Source organism: Gopherus evgoodei, chromosome 1 (genome assembly GCF_007399415.2).
Source record: "Gopherus evgoodei ecotype Sinaloan lineage chromosome 1, rGopEvg1_v1.p, whole genome shotgun sequence".
Taxonomy (NCBI): Eukaryota; Metazoa; Chordata; order Testudines; family Testudinidae; genus Gopherus; species Gopherus evgoodei.
The window spans coordinates 365706410-365723030 of NC_044322.1; the positions used below are offsets into that span (position 1 = coordinate 365706410).

A 16621-nucleotide genomic window follows, 5' to 3' on the forward strand; every position below is an offset into this window, starting at 1 on the left:
TGATACTAATTGCCCTGGCGTGGCCCAGGCAGCATTGGTACACCACACTCCTCAACCTGTCAGTGACCACACCAATTCCTCTTCCGCTGTGGCAGGACCTGATCACCCAGGAGCACGGCTAGCTGTGTCGTCCGGACCTACATTCCTTCCTTCTCACAGCGTCAGTACCTACCATCTTAGGTACCTACCATCTTGTCTTTGCAATAGCAGAGCCTAGCAGTTTCATCCATCAGAGTACACCTAGCAGCGATTTTGGCCTTCCACCTGGGCGAAAATGGGCGCTCGGTCTTCTCCAATCCTATGGTCAGCAGGTTCCTCAAGGGATTAGAACATCTGTACCCGCACGTTCAGCAGCCGGCCCCTACGTGGGACCTCAACCTGGTCCTATCCAGACTCACGGGTGCTGCGTTCAAGCCAATAGTCACCTGCTCGCTTCTCTACCTTTCCTGGAAAATAGCTTTCCTTGTCACTATTACCTCGGCGAGACCTGTGTCGAGCTTCGAGCCCTCACTTCAGACTCATCATATACGGTGTTTCATAAGGACAAGGTACAGCTGCAACCACACCCCGTCTTCCTTCCTATTGACTGATGCCCCAACTACGCACTTTACTGCCCATTCAACTTGGGATCAAGCTTTGTCCTGCACTTTCCTGGCTCATGTGCCTTTATAGGAGATCTGTAGGGTGGCAACTTGGTCTTTAGTCCATACCTTCCCTTTCCACTATGCGATAGCGCAGCAGTCCAGGGATTATGCTGTATTTGGTTCAGTGGTCCTGCGCTCCACGATATCTCTCTCCGACCCCACTGCCTAGGCAAGGCTTGGGAGTCACCTAATTGAAAACGCTATGAGCAAGCACTTGAAGAAGAAAAGACGGTTACTCACCTTTGTAACTTGTTCTTCGAGATGTGTTGCTCATATCCATTCCAAACCCGCCCTCCTTCCCCTCTGTCGGAGTGGCCGGCAAGAAGGAACTGAGTGGGCACTGGGTTGGCAGGGACATCTATCCGGTGCCATAAGGGCGCCACTCCAGAGGGCGCCTCAGCCGACCCACCGAGTCCTGCTAGGGTAAAAATCTTCCGACGGTCATGCCACGATCCAGACTAACACGGCTACTCCTCTGATACTTTTTTTAGACAGTTTTTTAGATTGCTGGAGGACTTGAGAGGCCCTTTGTTTCTGAACGCTCAATTAGCTACAGACCAAACTTTGACAACTCCTCCTATTCACGGAATTTTTTTCCTCTGTGTTTTTGATGATTCGTTTGTTCCTAACTAGATGAGCTCCTGAGGTCTCTTCCAAGCATCTTATTCTATGACTCTATGATCCTAACTGCACATGGGGTGAGGAGCACATTACACCCTGCAGCTCTCTTTCCTCTGAAAACTTTCTGGGCCAGCTACATTCCTGCAATCATTCTCCTGATTTCACTGACGCAGCAGTGAGATATTTGGGAGCCTTGAATGGGAACTGTCCCATGCAGATCAAGAGCAGTGGTGAGCATGGGGTGAGTAAACACCGTGACTGGTTTTATTGCTGACTGTCCCACTTGCTTCCTGTGTAACCTTCCCCTCAATGGGCTTGTTCATCTCCACATAAACCAGACCTAATAGTGATATTATGCTCAATGATCAGAGGCTTCCTGAAATCAAAGGACTTTGATTAAAGTCTCCTTCAGATTGTGCGGCTGCACAGAGCTGTATTCTTTTCATAGTAGATTTTTTTCCTGGGATTAGGTGCCCTCAAGCTGTGGATTAGAATTCAAAGTCTCTCTGAACAATGTTTTTGGTTTCCTTTTGAAAATCCCGTCTCTCTCTCCCTACCTACTGCACCCCTTCAGTTCAGAGCGAGCCCACCCTGGAGAAGGTGGGTTGGGAATGCACCCGGCTGCCAGTGGAGTCCCAGGCTCCCCGTGACCTGGCCAGATGGGAACAGGGGAGTTGAGCATGAGAGAGCCCCATCGATCGAATACTACAGCCGACTCCACAGACAAGACAGACAGCACCTCTGGTTCTGCGCACGCTGACCCCACATGTGTCTGGTCTCTTCAAGAAAAGACTCTTTGCTAAAATAGGGAATGCAAAGAGGAACTCCGCCATTGTAAAGACAGCCCTCATAATGCTATGAATACTTCAAAGGTTCCTCTCACTCCATTGCTTAGAAAAGTTGCAGCTTGAGAAGTACCTGGTGCTACCTTCTGTACAAGGATGAATTTCATCCGGCGCGATTTTTAAACAAGCTGGGAGGAACAAAGAGACCCAAAAGACTGATATTATGATGCAGCATAATTTTTAATGCAAATGAAATCGGCTGTGCACAGTTACAGGAAGAAATATTACAGAGCAGAAAGCATTTATAGCAAGTGTTTCAAGGAGATCCGTGACCGATCACAGGTCTCAGTGGGATGTAGTTCAGACCCAATGTTCTCTTTGTGTTGGTGCAGCTGCAGAGGTTGACAAACAAGTCCTCTTTGTAACCCTTTTAAGTGTATTGCTTTACCCCGGTCAGTGGGACAGGAGACAAAGCCAAGGAGAAACAGAGACTACGCAGCTTCTCCATCAGACGTCTGCCGCAGCAAAGGTCAAAGCAAGTCAGTAGAGGTATGTAGTGATGCAAAGGATAAAACATATAGGACCTCACATGAGTGAGAAAGCCTTGGCAGAAAGAGTCATAAAGCGTAAGATTAGAAATGCAGCACGGCTGTCAGCCCAAGGTGCTGAGCACACACAGCTCCACGGAGTTCAAATGGAGCCCTGTTTGCCCAGCACTTCTGAAAGCCGTGCCCAAAAGATCAGGAGTGAATCTGTATCTTGCTGTTCAATTCCTTCCTTCTTCCACGGATGTTGCTGCTGGCATTAGCATGGCCCACAGCTTCCACTGAGGTACCTATGGCAAGATACCCCAGAACCACCTAGTCCCCCGTAACCATAACCACCCAGGTAACCACCTAGTCCCCCATAACAGCCTAATCCCCCATAACCATAACGGCTGCCGTAACCACCATATCCGCCTAAACCGTACAATCCTCCGTAACCACCATATCCGCCTAAACCGTACGATCCTCCGTAAAGGCCTCCATAGCCCCCCCAACCGAATGAGCCTCCGTAACCGGGTCCGACCACAGGTGCTCCTACAGCTCCCACTGCACTGTGTTGAGGGAAATTGCTGAGAATTGGTCCTGGAAGGGTCACGACAACCGGTGAGGGTCTGATCACCACTTCGGAGTCAGGGCACTGCCTAACGCATGGCTGGTTGGCGGCACCAGTGACCGGCCAGGGCCGGGCCACCCCGCATTCTGGATAGCACAGGCTGGACAAAGTCATCTTTCTGGGATGGAGGTAAACCTGAAACGCACAACAGAGACTAGAGTCAAAAGACTGTACAAGTGCAAAGAGGATGTTAGGAATCATTAAAAAGGGGATAGAGAATAAGAAGGAGAAGATGTTATTGCTCTTAAATAAATCAATGGTATGCCCACATCTCGAATACTACGTACAGATGTGGTCTCCTCATCTGAGAAAAGATATAGTGGCATTAGAAAAGGTTCAGAAAAGGGCAACTAAAATGATAAGGGGTTTGGAAAGGATCCCACATAAGGAGAGATTAAAGAGGCTAGGACTCTTCAGCTTGGAACAGAGGAGACTAAGGGGGGATATAATAGAGGTGTATAAAATCATGAGTGGTGTGGAGAAAGTGGATAAGGAAAAGTTATTTACTTATTCCCATAATACAAAAACTAGGGATCACCAGATGAAATTAATGGGCAGCAGGTTTAAAACAAAGGAAAGGAAGTTCTTCTTCACGCAGTGCACAGTCAACTTGTGGAACTCCTTGCCAGAGGAGGTTGTGAAGGCTGGACTATACCAACATTTAAAAGAGAACTGGATCAATTCATGGAGGTTAAATCCATTAATGGCTATTAGCCAGGATGGGTAAGGAATGGTGTCCCTAGCCTGTTTGTCAGAGGGTGGAGATGGATGGCCGAAGAGAGATCACTTGATGCTCGCCTGTTAGGTTCACTCCCTCTGGGGCACCTGGCATTTGGCACTGTCGGTAGACAGGATACTGGGCTAGATGGACCTTTGGTCTGACCCGGTACAGCCGTTCTTATGTTCATAAGTGCCGGTGGAAGAAAGGCTTGAAAACTTGGTTACTATTGCAGCCAATAGGGGCCCGAGAGAGAGAGGAGAAGTGGCCTTAGTCCCTATGTCCGTGGCTATGTATTTCTTCCTGTATCCTCTTTCTATGCCTCTTGTCCACTCGCACTAAACTTCCCTCCCAACAGGACCCTTTGAGCCCCTCTCAAGGACTTTATATAAAAAAACATCGCCTGAAATAAGGGTCACGATTTCTACACTGGACACCAGGGATTCTGTGTCCATTTTGGACATTTCTCAAAGAGAACCTGATCGAGATCATGGTAATTGCATCCTTTCGTTTGAGGATTTCACCTCTGCATGCAAACCAGTTGAGTCTGGATTCCCGGCGTTGTTCTTTGAGTTTCCAAACTTGGGGAAAAACAATGAGGAGTCCTTGTGGCTCCTTAGAGACTAACAAATTGACTTGAGCATAAGCTTTTGTGGGCTAAAACCCACTTCATCAGATGCATGGAGTGAAAAACACAGAGGCAGGTATAAATAAACAGCACATGAAAAGATACCTATCTCTGTTTTTTCCACTATATGCATCTGATGAAGTGGGCTTTAGCCCACAGAAGCTGATGCCCAAGTCAATTTGTTAGTCTCTAAGGTACCACAACGACTCCTCGTTGTTTTTGCTGATGCAGATTAACATGGCTACTCCTCTCAAACCATGGCAATCAATACTTGCTAATGAAGAAGCAGAGACTTTGCTTTTCTGTAAAGAAATCACTAAGGACAAGCTCCTCTGCTGGGGTAAAATGGCTTCAGGTCCTCTGGCTTCCACGGAGCGACACTAAATTACACCATCCGAGGAGAAGCGCCCTCAATGGGTATTTCTGCTCAGAAGAACATAGGACTTGCTAGATTGGATCATACCACTTGTCAGCTTCATGCATCCTCCTGTCTCCAATAGTGAGGAGTAACAGCAGCATCAGCATGAAGGAGAAAATCACTGAATAGGCCCTTCCTGGACTGTCCTGAACAAGTTCCATCCTTATCCAACTAAAATGAAAAATGGCTAAGGGACTTCCTAAAGTAACTGAGAAGATTTAAACGTCCTAATTCTATTTCCAGTTATTTGGAATTATGTTTCCCAATGGAATATGCTGCTCCTAAATTCCCCGAGCAGCTTCGAATCGAGAATCCTGTAACACCTGCAACTGATTAACTGCACAAGACAATTATGGAAGAGAACCCTGATCCCTCATAAAAATCACAGCCAGTAAATGCAAGATTCAGTCCTAAATAGAAATGGACCCTACCGCCACATCTCTGGGGTTAGAAAGAAATTGATTCCTAATGGACTTACCTAATTGACCGAGGAGATGAAGTCTGAAGAAGTGTTTAGAAGAGTGCTGATTCTTGTGTGCTTTTATACAGTCTAGGACTGCCTGGAGGATCTGCGATGTCATTTGCGGAGGAGGTCCTCATTAGTTACCAAACAAACTTGATTGTCTTGCTATGTCCTCCTTTGGATGGAGATGTTTTCCTCAGGTGTTGCAACGTTTGGGCTAATGGCAGCCTCAGAGGGCGTGAAGTGCAGGTTGCACGCTTCATCTTTCTTTCATCTTAAAATTGTACGGGCCAACTGCATTCCTTGTGTCATTCCACTGACTTTATTGGAGCTACAATGAAAATGAATGTCAAGGTGCTTCTGAGTGGCGTCAGTAGCACAACAAGCCCTGATGAAAGAAATCCAGGTTGGTCCTTTCAATTTATGCTGGTCGTGGTTAGGGGCATTGGGCAGTTCATTGTAAACCTGCTAGGAAGGAGGGAGCCACTTTTCTGCATTCTTACCGGCTCCATCGCCAGTGGGTCAGTTGGGAGGGAAGTCTTGTAGGACAATGCAGCTGACTGAGACTAGCAACAGGATGAGGAGAGATGAAATCATCCATTCTTGGGGAAGGAGGAGATGGTTGTGCGATGAGATTTCACATACAATCTGACTAACCATAGGGCATCTTGCAGAAAACATTCCTGCCTAAACCAGAGTGTTGTTTAAAGTGTAAACTGTGTCCTCAAGAGGGGGTCTCATTTGCAGGGAAGAAGTATCTTCCTTTGATTTTAAGGAACCACTTTAAGCTCTGTGAAGTTTACATAACCGTGCTGATTGACACCAAGAGGGCACCTTCATTTTCTAATAAAAATCTTTTGAAAAATACCAAATACAGAACTCTATTTGAATGAAATGGAAACAGCCTCGAATTGTGTGGCTTTTGTGATACTGGAGACCTCTGCCTCTATTTTTTTTAGAATGACACTGTTACTCAATGCAGAGGTGTCTAGTCCCCACTATAATGTATTAATATTCAGAAGAACTTCCAGCCTTAACATCCTTACCCTCCCTGGTTGATAGGCCTAGAAAAAGAGGTACGTTGAGGTGAAGGTCACATGCGGGTCAGTTGCAGAAGCAGAAATACAACACCATATTTCTAACGCATCCTACTAAAGGCTGAGCTCAAGGTGCTTGGGGTGGCAAGCCGCGGGGGGTGCTCTGCTTTATGGTCCAGCTACAGTTCTGCGATCATTCTAGTGACATCATTGATACTTCAGTGGGATATTTGGAAGCCTTGAACGGGAACTGAAGTTCTCCTTATCTCTATCTGCCTCTGTCCCTCCTTCACAGAGGAGACAGACAGCACCTCTGGCTCACCCCATGTGTCTCCAGCGGCGCTGCCCAGAGGTCCCGAGGAGTCTGCGCGGTGCAGGGGGCCTGCCCCTGCTGGTGACATCAGCACAAGAAGCAAGGCGGCGCATCTCACGGACCTTGGTAGCAGCTTTTTCACATTAACAGCTGGACGCTGCAGTGACCCTTGAAGAAGTTCTCCTTGTCTCTATCTGTCTTGTACTTCTTTCCAGTGCTCTTGGCCACTCCTCAATAAAAATACAGTAGCTGATATTTTCCATTGCTTTCCCTGGCTCAGCATCTACCCTTAAACTTTGAATATGGGAATGACATCTGAGAACACAGGAGATGGTACGATGCCTATAGACAACTTTCGTTACACATTGAACTTATAACTAGGTCTCATGAGGGACTTAAGTGGAGCATAGGCCTTTGTGATGATCCTTTGTGCAGGGGTGAATTTCACCCTGTGGTGAGTACATCTTGGCTTAACACTGGACCTCCAGTTGGGTCACCAATGCTGTCTGAAAGGGCTTCCTCCAGCAGATTTCCTCATGGGTCAAGTCCAGGGATGGCGGAGAGTGAAGGACAGCAGTGCTCTTTTGTAGAAAGGGTTTGAATTAAGTCTTGGACCCTATACTCTGTCAGAAACCATCCTACTAAAGGCTGAGCTCAAGGTGCTTGGGGCGGCAAGCCGCAGGGGGCGCTCTGCTTTATGGGCCAGCTACAGTTCTGCGATCATTCTAGTGACGTCATTGATACTTTGGTGGGATATTCGGAAGCCTTGAACGGGAACTGTCCAATGCGTTCAGGAGCAGTGGTGATTATGGTGATGAGTAATCACTATGACTGGATTTATTGCTGACTGAAAGTTTTCTGTCAGAGAAGAGTCTTACAGAATTCTGTAAGTTGGTCAGTCTTGCAATTAATCGTGTCTAATCCCACAGCAATGTGACTGCAGTTGAAGTTCTCCTTATCTCTATCTGCCTCTGTCCCCCCTCCACAGAGGAGACAGACAGCACCTCTAGCTCGCCCCATGTGTCTCCAGCGGCGCTGCCCAGAGGTCCCAAGGAGTCTGCGTGGTGCAGGGGGCCTACCCCTGCTGGTGACACCAGCACAAGCATCAAGGTGGCGCATCTCACGGACCTTGGTAGCAGCTATTTCACATTAACAGCTGGGCGCTGCAGGGAGCCACTGCTGCTTTGCTCCTCCTCCCACCCCGATCTCTGTCCGTCATTTCTTGGCCATCATGGCTGCAAAAAATTTCCCTAGTGACCTCATCTGAGTAACACTGGATTAAATAAAGATATGAACTTCACAAATGCACGTTAGGCTTTCTGATGGCATACCAACACTCAGTGATGATTCCTCGCCTCAGATTTTGGGACTATTTGATCTTCATTCAAAAAAGTTTTATATTCCCATTTCTTAACAAAGAGTCCCTTGTAATGCTCAGGGGCAGATGCTGAGCCACTGGGTATTAGTAGAACTCCATAGACTTCATTGATTTCCATGTCTTAAAACTGAGCTAAGACATTTTATGCTGCTCGCGTTAGAACCAAACCTGCTGAAGGAGTACTCTCCACTTGAAAAATTCATTCTAATAATGGCTGAAAAGCTTTCTGTCAGAGAAGAATCTTACAGAATTCTGTAGGTTGGGAAGTCTCGCAATTAATGGGGTCTAATCCCACAGCAATGTGACCCTTGAAGAAGTTCTCCTTATCTCTATCTGTCTTGTGCTTCTTTCCAGTGCTCTTGGCCACTCCTCAATAGAAATGCAGTAGCTGATGTTTTCCATTGCTTTCCCTGGCTCAGCATCTACCCTTAAACTTTGAATATGGGAATGACATCTGAGAACTTGAAGTCAATCTAATAATCTTCAGTGTTGGAACATCTAATGCCAGTAAAAAGTAATTATGGCTATAATAAATACAGCTCTTTCGCCATATAACACTTAATGAGTGTTTGTAAAGTGCTTTGAAATGCTAAGATTAGAGGAAGCCTCAGACCATGCACCATGAGAATTACAAATCTATTACCAGAGGTCAACGGAGACACACTCAGTTGGAGGTCAGACAGGAGTGATTGGCAGAGTCAGAAAAAACCCGAATGGGTTGGACTGCTCATGCGGATACTACTCTCTATTTCCTGAAAATTTCTGGATATGTAATTCCTGTGGAGAAGTATTATCCTCATGTTTAAGAAAACATAGTGAAAGTGGATCACAACATGAGCAATTTTTGTAATTGTTGATAATTAGATCCAAAAAAACAAACATTTTTTAACAGGATATGTTACAAACCTTGTCTTGTAAAACAGCATAACAGGGATTAACCTTGAGCTCAGCCTTCGGTATGATGCGTCAGAAATATGGTGTTGTATTTCTGTTTCTGCAACTGACCCGCAAGTAACCTTCACCTCAACGTATCTCTTTTTCAAGGCCTATCAACCAGGGAGGGTAAGGATGTTAAGGCTGGAAGTTCTTCTGAATATTAATACATTATTGTGGGGATTAGACACCTCTGCACTGAGTAACAGAGTCATTCTAAAAAAAATAGAGGCCGAGGTCTCTAGTATCACAAAAGCCACACAATTTGGGGCTGTTTCCATTTCATTCAAATAGAGTTCTGCATTTGGTATTTTTCAAAAGATTTTTATTAGAAAATGAAGGTGCTCTCTTGGTGTAAATCAGCACGGTTATGTAAACTTCACAGAGCTTCAAGTGGTTCCTTAAAATCAAAGGAAGATACTTCTTCCCTGCAAATGAGACCCCTCTTGAGGACACAGTTTACACTTTAAACAACACTCTGGTTTAGGCAGGAATGTTTTCTGCAAGGTGCCCTATGGTTAGTCAGATTTTATGTGAAATCTCATCGCACAACCATCTCCTCCTTCCCCAAGAATGGATGATTTCATCTCTCCTCATCCTGTTGCTAGTCTCAGTCAGCTGCATTGTCCTACAAGACTTCCATTTCTTGGCTGCTCCTGAAGAGAGAGATGGTTTCTGACAGAGTATAGGGTCCAAGACTTAATTCAAACCCTTTCTACAAAAGAGCACTGCTGTCCTTCACTCTCCGCCATCCCTGGACTTGACCCATGAGGAAATCTGCTGGAGGAAGCCCTTTGAGACAGCATTGGTGACCCAACTGGAGGTCCAGTGTTAAGCCAAGATGTACTCACCACAGGGTGAAATTCACCCCTGCACAAAGGATCATCACAAAGGCCCATGCTCCACTCAAGTCCCTCATGAGACCTAGTTTATAAGTTCAATGTGGGACTAAAGTTGTCTATAGGCATCGTACCATCCCCTGTGCCAAAGGATGAATTTCAGATGTAAAGGTCTGACAGAAAATACACTGGAGGCAAGGAATGATTCCCATTAACTTCAAAGGGAAATGGATCTGACCCACTGGCGATGGAGCCGGTAAGAATGCAGAAAAGTGGCTCCCTCCTTCCTAGCAGGTTTACAATGAACTGCCCAATGCCCCTAACCACGACCAGCATAAATTGAAAGGACTAGCCTGGATTCCTTTCATCAGGGCTTGTTGTGCTACTGACGCCACTCAGAAGCACCTTGACATTCATTCTAATTGTAGCTCCAATAAAGTCAGTGGAATGACACAAGGAATGCAGTTGGCCCGTACAATTTTAAGATGAAAGAAAGATGAAGCGTGCGACCTGCACTTCACGCCCTCTGAGGCTGCCATTAGCCCAAACGTTGCAACACCTGAGGAAAACATCTCCATCCAAAGGAGGACATAGCAAGACAATCAAGTTTGTTTGGTAACTAATGAGGACCTCCTCCGCAAATGACATCGCAGATCCTCCAGGCAGTCCTAGACTGTATAAAAGCACACAAGAATCAGCACTCTTCTAAACACTTCTTCAGACTTCATCTCCTCGGTCAATTAGGTAAGTCCATTAGGAATCAATTTCTTTCTAACCCCAGAGATGTGGCGGTAGGGTCCATTTCTATTTAGGACTGAATCTTGCATTTACTCGCTGTGATTTTTATGAGGGATCAGGGTTCTCTTCCATAATTGTCTTGTGCAGTTAATCAGTTGCAGGTGTTACAGGATTCTCGATTCGAAGCTGCTCGGGGAATTTAGGAGCAGCATATTCCATTGGGAAACATAATTCCAAATAACTGGAAATAGAATTAGGACGTTTAAATCTTCTCAGTTACTTTAGGAAGTCCCTTAGCCATTTTTCATTTTAGTTGGATAAGGATGGAACTTGTTCAGGACAGTCCAGGAAGGGCCTATTCAGTGATTTTCTCCTTCATGCTGATGCTGCTGTTACTCCTCACTATTGGAGACAGGAGGATGCATGAAGCTGACAAGTGGTATGATCCAGTTCAACAATTCCTATGTTCTTCTGAGCAGAAATACCCATTGAGGGCGCTTCTCCTCGGATGGTGTAATTTAGTGTCGCTCCGTGGAAGCCAGAGGACCTGAAGCCATTTTACCCCAGCAGAGGAGCTTGTCCTTAGTGATTTCTTTGGAGAAAAGCAAAGTCTCTGCTTCTTCATTAGCAATTATTCATGACTCCCACGGTTTGAGAGGAGTAGCCATGTTAATCTGTATCAGCAAAAACAACGAGGAGTCCTTGTGGTACCTTAGAGACTAACAAATTGACTTGGGCATCAGCTTCTGTGGGCTAAAACCTACTTCATCAGATGCATATAGTGGAAAAAACAGAGGCAGGTATCTTTTCATGTGCTGTTTATTTATACCTGCCTCTGTGTTTTTCACTCCATGCATCTGATGAAGTGGATTGCAGCCCACAAAAGCTTATGCCCAAGTCAATTTCTTAGTCTCTAAGGTGCCACAAGGACTCCTCGTTGTTTTTCCCAAGGTATGGAAACTCAAAGAACAACGCTGGGATACCAGACTCAACTGGTTTGCATGCAGAGGTGAAATCCTCAAACGAAAGGATGCAATTACCATGATCTCGATCAGGTTCTCTTTGAGAAATGTCCAAAATGGACACAGAATCCCTGGTGTCCAGTGTAGAAATCGTGACCCTTATTCCAGTCGATGTTTTTTAATACAAAGTCCTTGAGAGGGGCTCAAAGGGTCCTGTTGGGAGGGAAGTTTAGTGCGAGTGGACAAGAGGCATAGAAAGAGGATACAGGAAGAAATACATAGCCACGGACATAGGGACTAAGGCCACTTCTCCTCTCTCTCTCGGGCCCCTATTGGCTGCAATAGTAACCAAGCTTTCAAGCCTTTCTTCCACCGGCACTTATGAACATAAGAACGGCTGTACCGGGTCAGACCAAAGGTCCATCTAGCCCAGTATCCTGTCTACCGACAGTGCCAAATGCCAGGTGCCCCAGAGGGAGTGAACCTAACAGGCGAGCATCAAGTGATCTCTCTTCGGCCATCCATCTCCACCCTCTGACAAACAGGCTAGGGACACCATTCCTTACCCATCCTGGCTAATAGCCATTAATGGATTTAACCTCCATGAATTGATCCAGTTCTCTTTTAAATGTTGGTATAGTCCAGCCTTCACAACCTCCTCTGGCAAGGAGTTCCACAAGTTGACTGTGCACTGCGTGAAGAAGAACTTCCTTTCCTTTGTTTTAAACCTGCTGCCCATTAATTTCATCTGGTGATCCCTAGTTTTTGTATTATGGGAATAAGTAAATAACTTTTCCTTATCCACTTTCTCCACACCACTCATGATTTTATACACCTCTATTATATCCCCCCTTAGTCTCCTCTGTTCCAAGCTGAAGAGTCCTAGCCTCTTTAATCTCTCCTTATGTGGGATCCTTTCCAAACCCCTTATCATTTTAGTTGCCCTTTTCTGAACCTTTTCTAATGCCACTATATCTTTTCTCAGATGAGGAGACCACATCTGTACGTAGTATTCGAGATGTGGGCATAGCATTGATTTCTTTAAGAGCAATAACATCTTCTCCTTCTTATTCCCTATCCCCTTTTTAATGATTCCTAACATGCTCTTTGCACTTGTACAGTCTTTTGACTCTAGTCTCTGTTGTGCGTTTCAGGTTTACCTCCATCCCAGAAAGATGACTTTGTCCAGCCTGTGCTATCCAGAATGCGGGGTGGCCCGGCCCTGGCCGGTCACTGGTGCCGCCAACCAGCCATGCGTTAGGCAGTGTCCTGACTCCGAAGTGGTGATCAGACCCTCACCGGTTGTCGTGACCCTTCCAGGACCAATTCTCAGCAATTTCCCTCAACACAGTGCAGTGGGAGCTGTAGGAGCACCTGTGGTCGGACCCGGTTACGGAGGCTCATTCGGTTGGGGGGGCTATGGAGGCCTTTACGGAGGATCGTACGGTTTAGGCGGATATGGTGGTTACGGAGGATTGTACGGTTCAGGCGGATATGGTGGTTACGGCAGCCGTTATGGTTATGGGGGATTAGGCTGTTATGGGGGACTAGGTGGTTACCTGGGTGGTTACGGTTACGGGGGACTAGGTGGTTCTGGGGTATCTTGCCATAGGTACCTCAGTGGAAGCTGTGGGCCATGCTAATGCCAGCAGCAACATCCGTGGAAGAAGGAAGGAATTGAACAGCAAGATACAGATTCACTCCTGATCTTTTGGGCACGGCTTTCAGAAGTGCTGGGCAAACAGGGCTCCATTTGAACTCCGTGGAGCTGTGTGTGCTCAGCACCTTGGGCTGACAGCCGTGCTGCATTTCTAATCTTACGCTTTATGACTCTTTCTGCCAAGGCTTTCTCACTCATGTGAGGTCCTATATGTTTTATCCTTTGCATCACTACATACCTCTACTGACTTGCTTTGACCTTTGCTGCGGCAGACGTCTGATGGAGAAGCTGCGTAGTCTCTGTTTCTCCTTGGCTTTGTCTCCTGTCCCACTGACCGGGGTAAAGCAATACACTTAAAAGGGTTACAAAGAGGACTTGTTTGTCAACCTCTGCAGCTGCACCAACACAAAGAGAACATTGGGTCTGAACTACATCCCACTGAGACCTGTGATCGGTCACGGATCTCCTTGAAACACTTGCTATAAATGCTTTCTGCTCTGTAATATTTCTTCCTGTAACTGTGCACAGCCGATTTCATTTGCATTAAAAATTATGCTGCATCATAATATCAGTCTTTTGGGTCTCTTTGTTCCTCCCAGCTTGTTTAAAAATCGCGCCGGATGAAATTCATCCTTGTACAGAAGGTAGCACCAGGTACTTCTCAAGCTGCAACTTTTCTAAGCAATGGAGTGAGAGGAACCTTTGAAGTATTCATAGCATTATGAGGGCTGTCTTTACAATGGCGGAGTTCCTCTTTGCATTCCCTATTTTAGCAAAGAGTCTTTTCTTGAAGAGACCAGACACATGTGGGGTCAGCGTGCGCAGAACCAGAGGTGCTGTCTGTCTTGTCTGTGGAGTCGGCTGTAGTATTCGATCGATGGGGCTCTCTCATGCTCAACTCCCCTGTTCCCATCTGGCCAGGTCACGGGGAGCCTGGGACTCCACTGGCAGCCGGGTGCGTTCCCAACCCACCTTCTCCAGGGTGGGCTCGCTCTGAACTGAAGGGGTGCAGTAGGTAGGGAGAGAGAGACGGGATTTTCAAAAGGAAACCAAAAACATTGTTCAGAGAGACTTTGAATTCTAATCCACAGCTTGAGGGCACCTAATCCCAGGAAAAAAATCTACTATGAAAAGAATACAGCTCTGTGCAGCCGCACAATCTGAAGGAGACTTTAATCAAAGTCCTTTGATTTCAGGAAGCCTCTGATCATTGAGCATAATATCACTATTAGGTCTGGTTTATGTGGAGATGAACAAGCCCATTGAGGGAAAGGTCACACAGGAAGCAAGTGGCACAGTCAGCAATAAAACCAGTCACGGTGATTACTCACCCTGTGCTCACCACTGCTCCTGATCTCCATTGGACAGTTCCCATTCAAGGCTCCCAAATATTCAACTGCTGCGTCAGTGAAGTCAGGAGAATGATCGCAGGAATGTAGCTGGCCCAGAAAGTTTTCAGAGGAAAGAGAGTTTCTCCCTCCTCCTGATGACACCCTTTTAGATACCTGAAAACTGCTATCATGTCCCCTCTCAGTCTTCTCTTTTTCAAACTAATGATAAATATTATTAATCTAGTCCTTATAAAGAACATATTACATGTACCTACAACTATTTTGAACATTATCTAAAAAAACCCAATTGCTTAAAAGAAGAGTTTGGATAAGCTGTCATCTTACAAGGATATGTGGTGAAGCAGGTATCATACCTTTAGTCCCAGGTTTGGACCTTAGTGACCAAAATATGGGGGTTAGCATGAAAACCTCCAACCTTAGTTACCAGCTTGGAGTTGGTACTGCTGCCACCACCCAAAAAATTAGAGTGTTTTGGGGCACTCTGGTCCCCCTGAAAAACCTTCCCTGGGGACCCCAAGACCCAAATCCCTTGAGTCTCACAACAAAGGGAAATAATCCTTTTCCTCTTCCCCCCTCCAGGTGCTCCTGGAGAGATACACAGACACAAGCTCTGTGAATCCAAACAGAGTGACTCCCCAGCTCCGTTCCCAGTCCTGGAAACCAGAATCACCGAGTCAACCTCCTTTCTCTCCCCCAACCCAGAGGGTAGGCAAAGTCAGGCGAACAACTCCAACACACACAGATTTCCCTCTGACTCCTTCATCCCACCAATTCCCTGGTGAGCACAGACTCAACTTCCCTGAAGTTTCCCAGTAAAGAAAACTTCAACAGATTTTAAAAAGAAAGCTTTATATAAAAAGAAAGAAAAATATATACAAATGGTCTCTCTGTGTTAAGGTGACAAATACAAGGTCAATTGCTTAAAAGAAATATGAATAAACAGCCTTATTCAAAAAGAATACAAATCAAAGCACTCCAGCACTTATATTCATGTAAATACCAAAGAAAAGAAACCATATAACTTACTATCTGATCTCTTTGTCCTTACAACTTAGAAACAGAAAATTAGAAAGCAGACATACGTCTCCAAAGCTCAGAGACAGCAGGCAGACAGAAAACAAAGACTCAGACACAACCTTCCCTCCACCCAAAGTTGAAAAAATCCGGTTTCCTGATTGGTCCTCTGGTCAGGTGCTTCAGGTGAAAGAGACATTTACCCTTAGCTATCTGTTTATGACAGCAGGGAATGAAGCACAGAGAGGCTAAGTGATTTGCCCACGATCACACAATAAGTATGTGATGCAGCAGGGAATTGAACCTCTATCTCCTGAGTCATAGCTAATAAATTAACATGAGGATGTTAGCTATGGGTGCTCAGTGCCTCAAACGCAGGGAATTTTAGTTGAGTCAAGAGAATCCTCATTTATAACCTAGCTTTACCATTTCTTTATTTGAGTCTACAGAAAAAAAGTTCCTACCTGAGCTCCAAGGTGCCTTTAACATAATTTTAAAAGTACAGTGTTTAAGAGCCAGCAGCTTCCTCAAAACTCATGAGCAACTCCAACAATCAAATTCAAGCAATATCTTATCTTACACAAACACCAGTCCCTTCCCCAGAAGGTGGGCACAGATGAATTTTGTAGTGTGGCCTGAAGGTCATCAGACTCCAGCCCCAAGAGAGAGCTGCATCCTTGCTGAACTCCCAGCCCCCTTCTTTTATAAAAGGAGGCTCCAGTCCTTCCCCAGCCTCACCTATTTCAGCATCAGGGAAAGGGAAGCAGCGTCTCAGAGCACATCTACACTGCACTGGGAGGTGTGACTGCAGCCTGGGAATACCTGTGCTAGCTATAACCTAGCCCGCCCAGCTAGAGACAGCAGTAAATACGTAGAGCAGTACAGGCTGTCCCAGCCCCCCCAGGAACCCTTCACCTTCAGTGTGATATTCACCAAGCTAAAACTAGCACAGGTGTGCGC

The 16621-nt window shown here is 45.9% G+C and overlaps 2 protein-coding genes across 2 annotated transcripts; one reads left to right on the forward strand and one right to left on the reverse strand.

Moving 5' to 3' along the window:
- Positions 1-2662: 2662 nt before the first annotated feature.
- LOC115635329 (claw keratin-like) lies at positions 2663-3322 on the reverse strand. The gene has a single exon (XM_030533863.1). The coding sequence runs from the start codon at positions 3320-3322 to the stop codon at positions 2855-2857; it is 468 nt and encodes a 155-aa protein (XP_030389723.1). The 3' UTR covers positions 2663-2854.
- A 9488-nt stretch (positions 3323-12810) lies between these two features.
- On the forward strand, positions 12811-13478 carry LOC115635265 (claw keratin-like). The gene has a single exon (XM_030533736.1). The coding sequence runs from the start codon at positions 12811-12813 to the stop codon at positions 13276-13278; it is 468 nt and encodes a 155-aa protein (XP_030389596.1). The 3' UTR covers positions 13279-13478.
- Positions 13479-16621: the final 3143 nt, after the last annotated feature.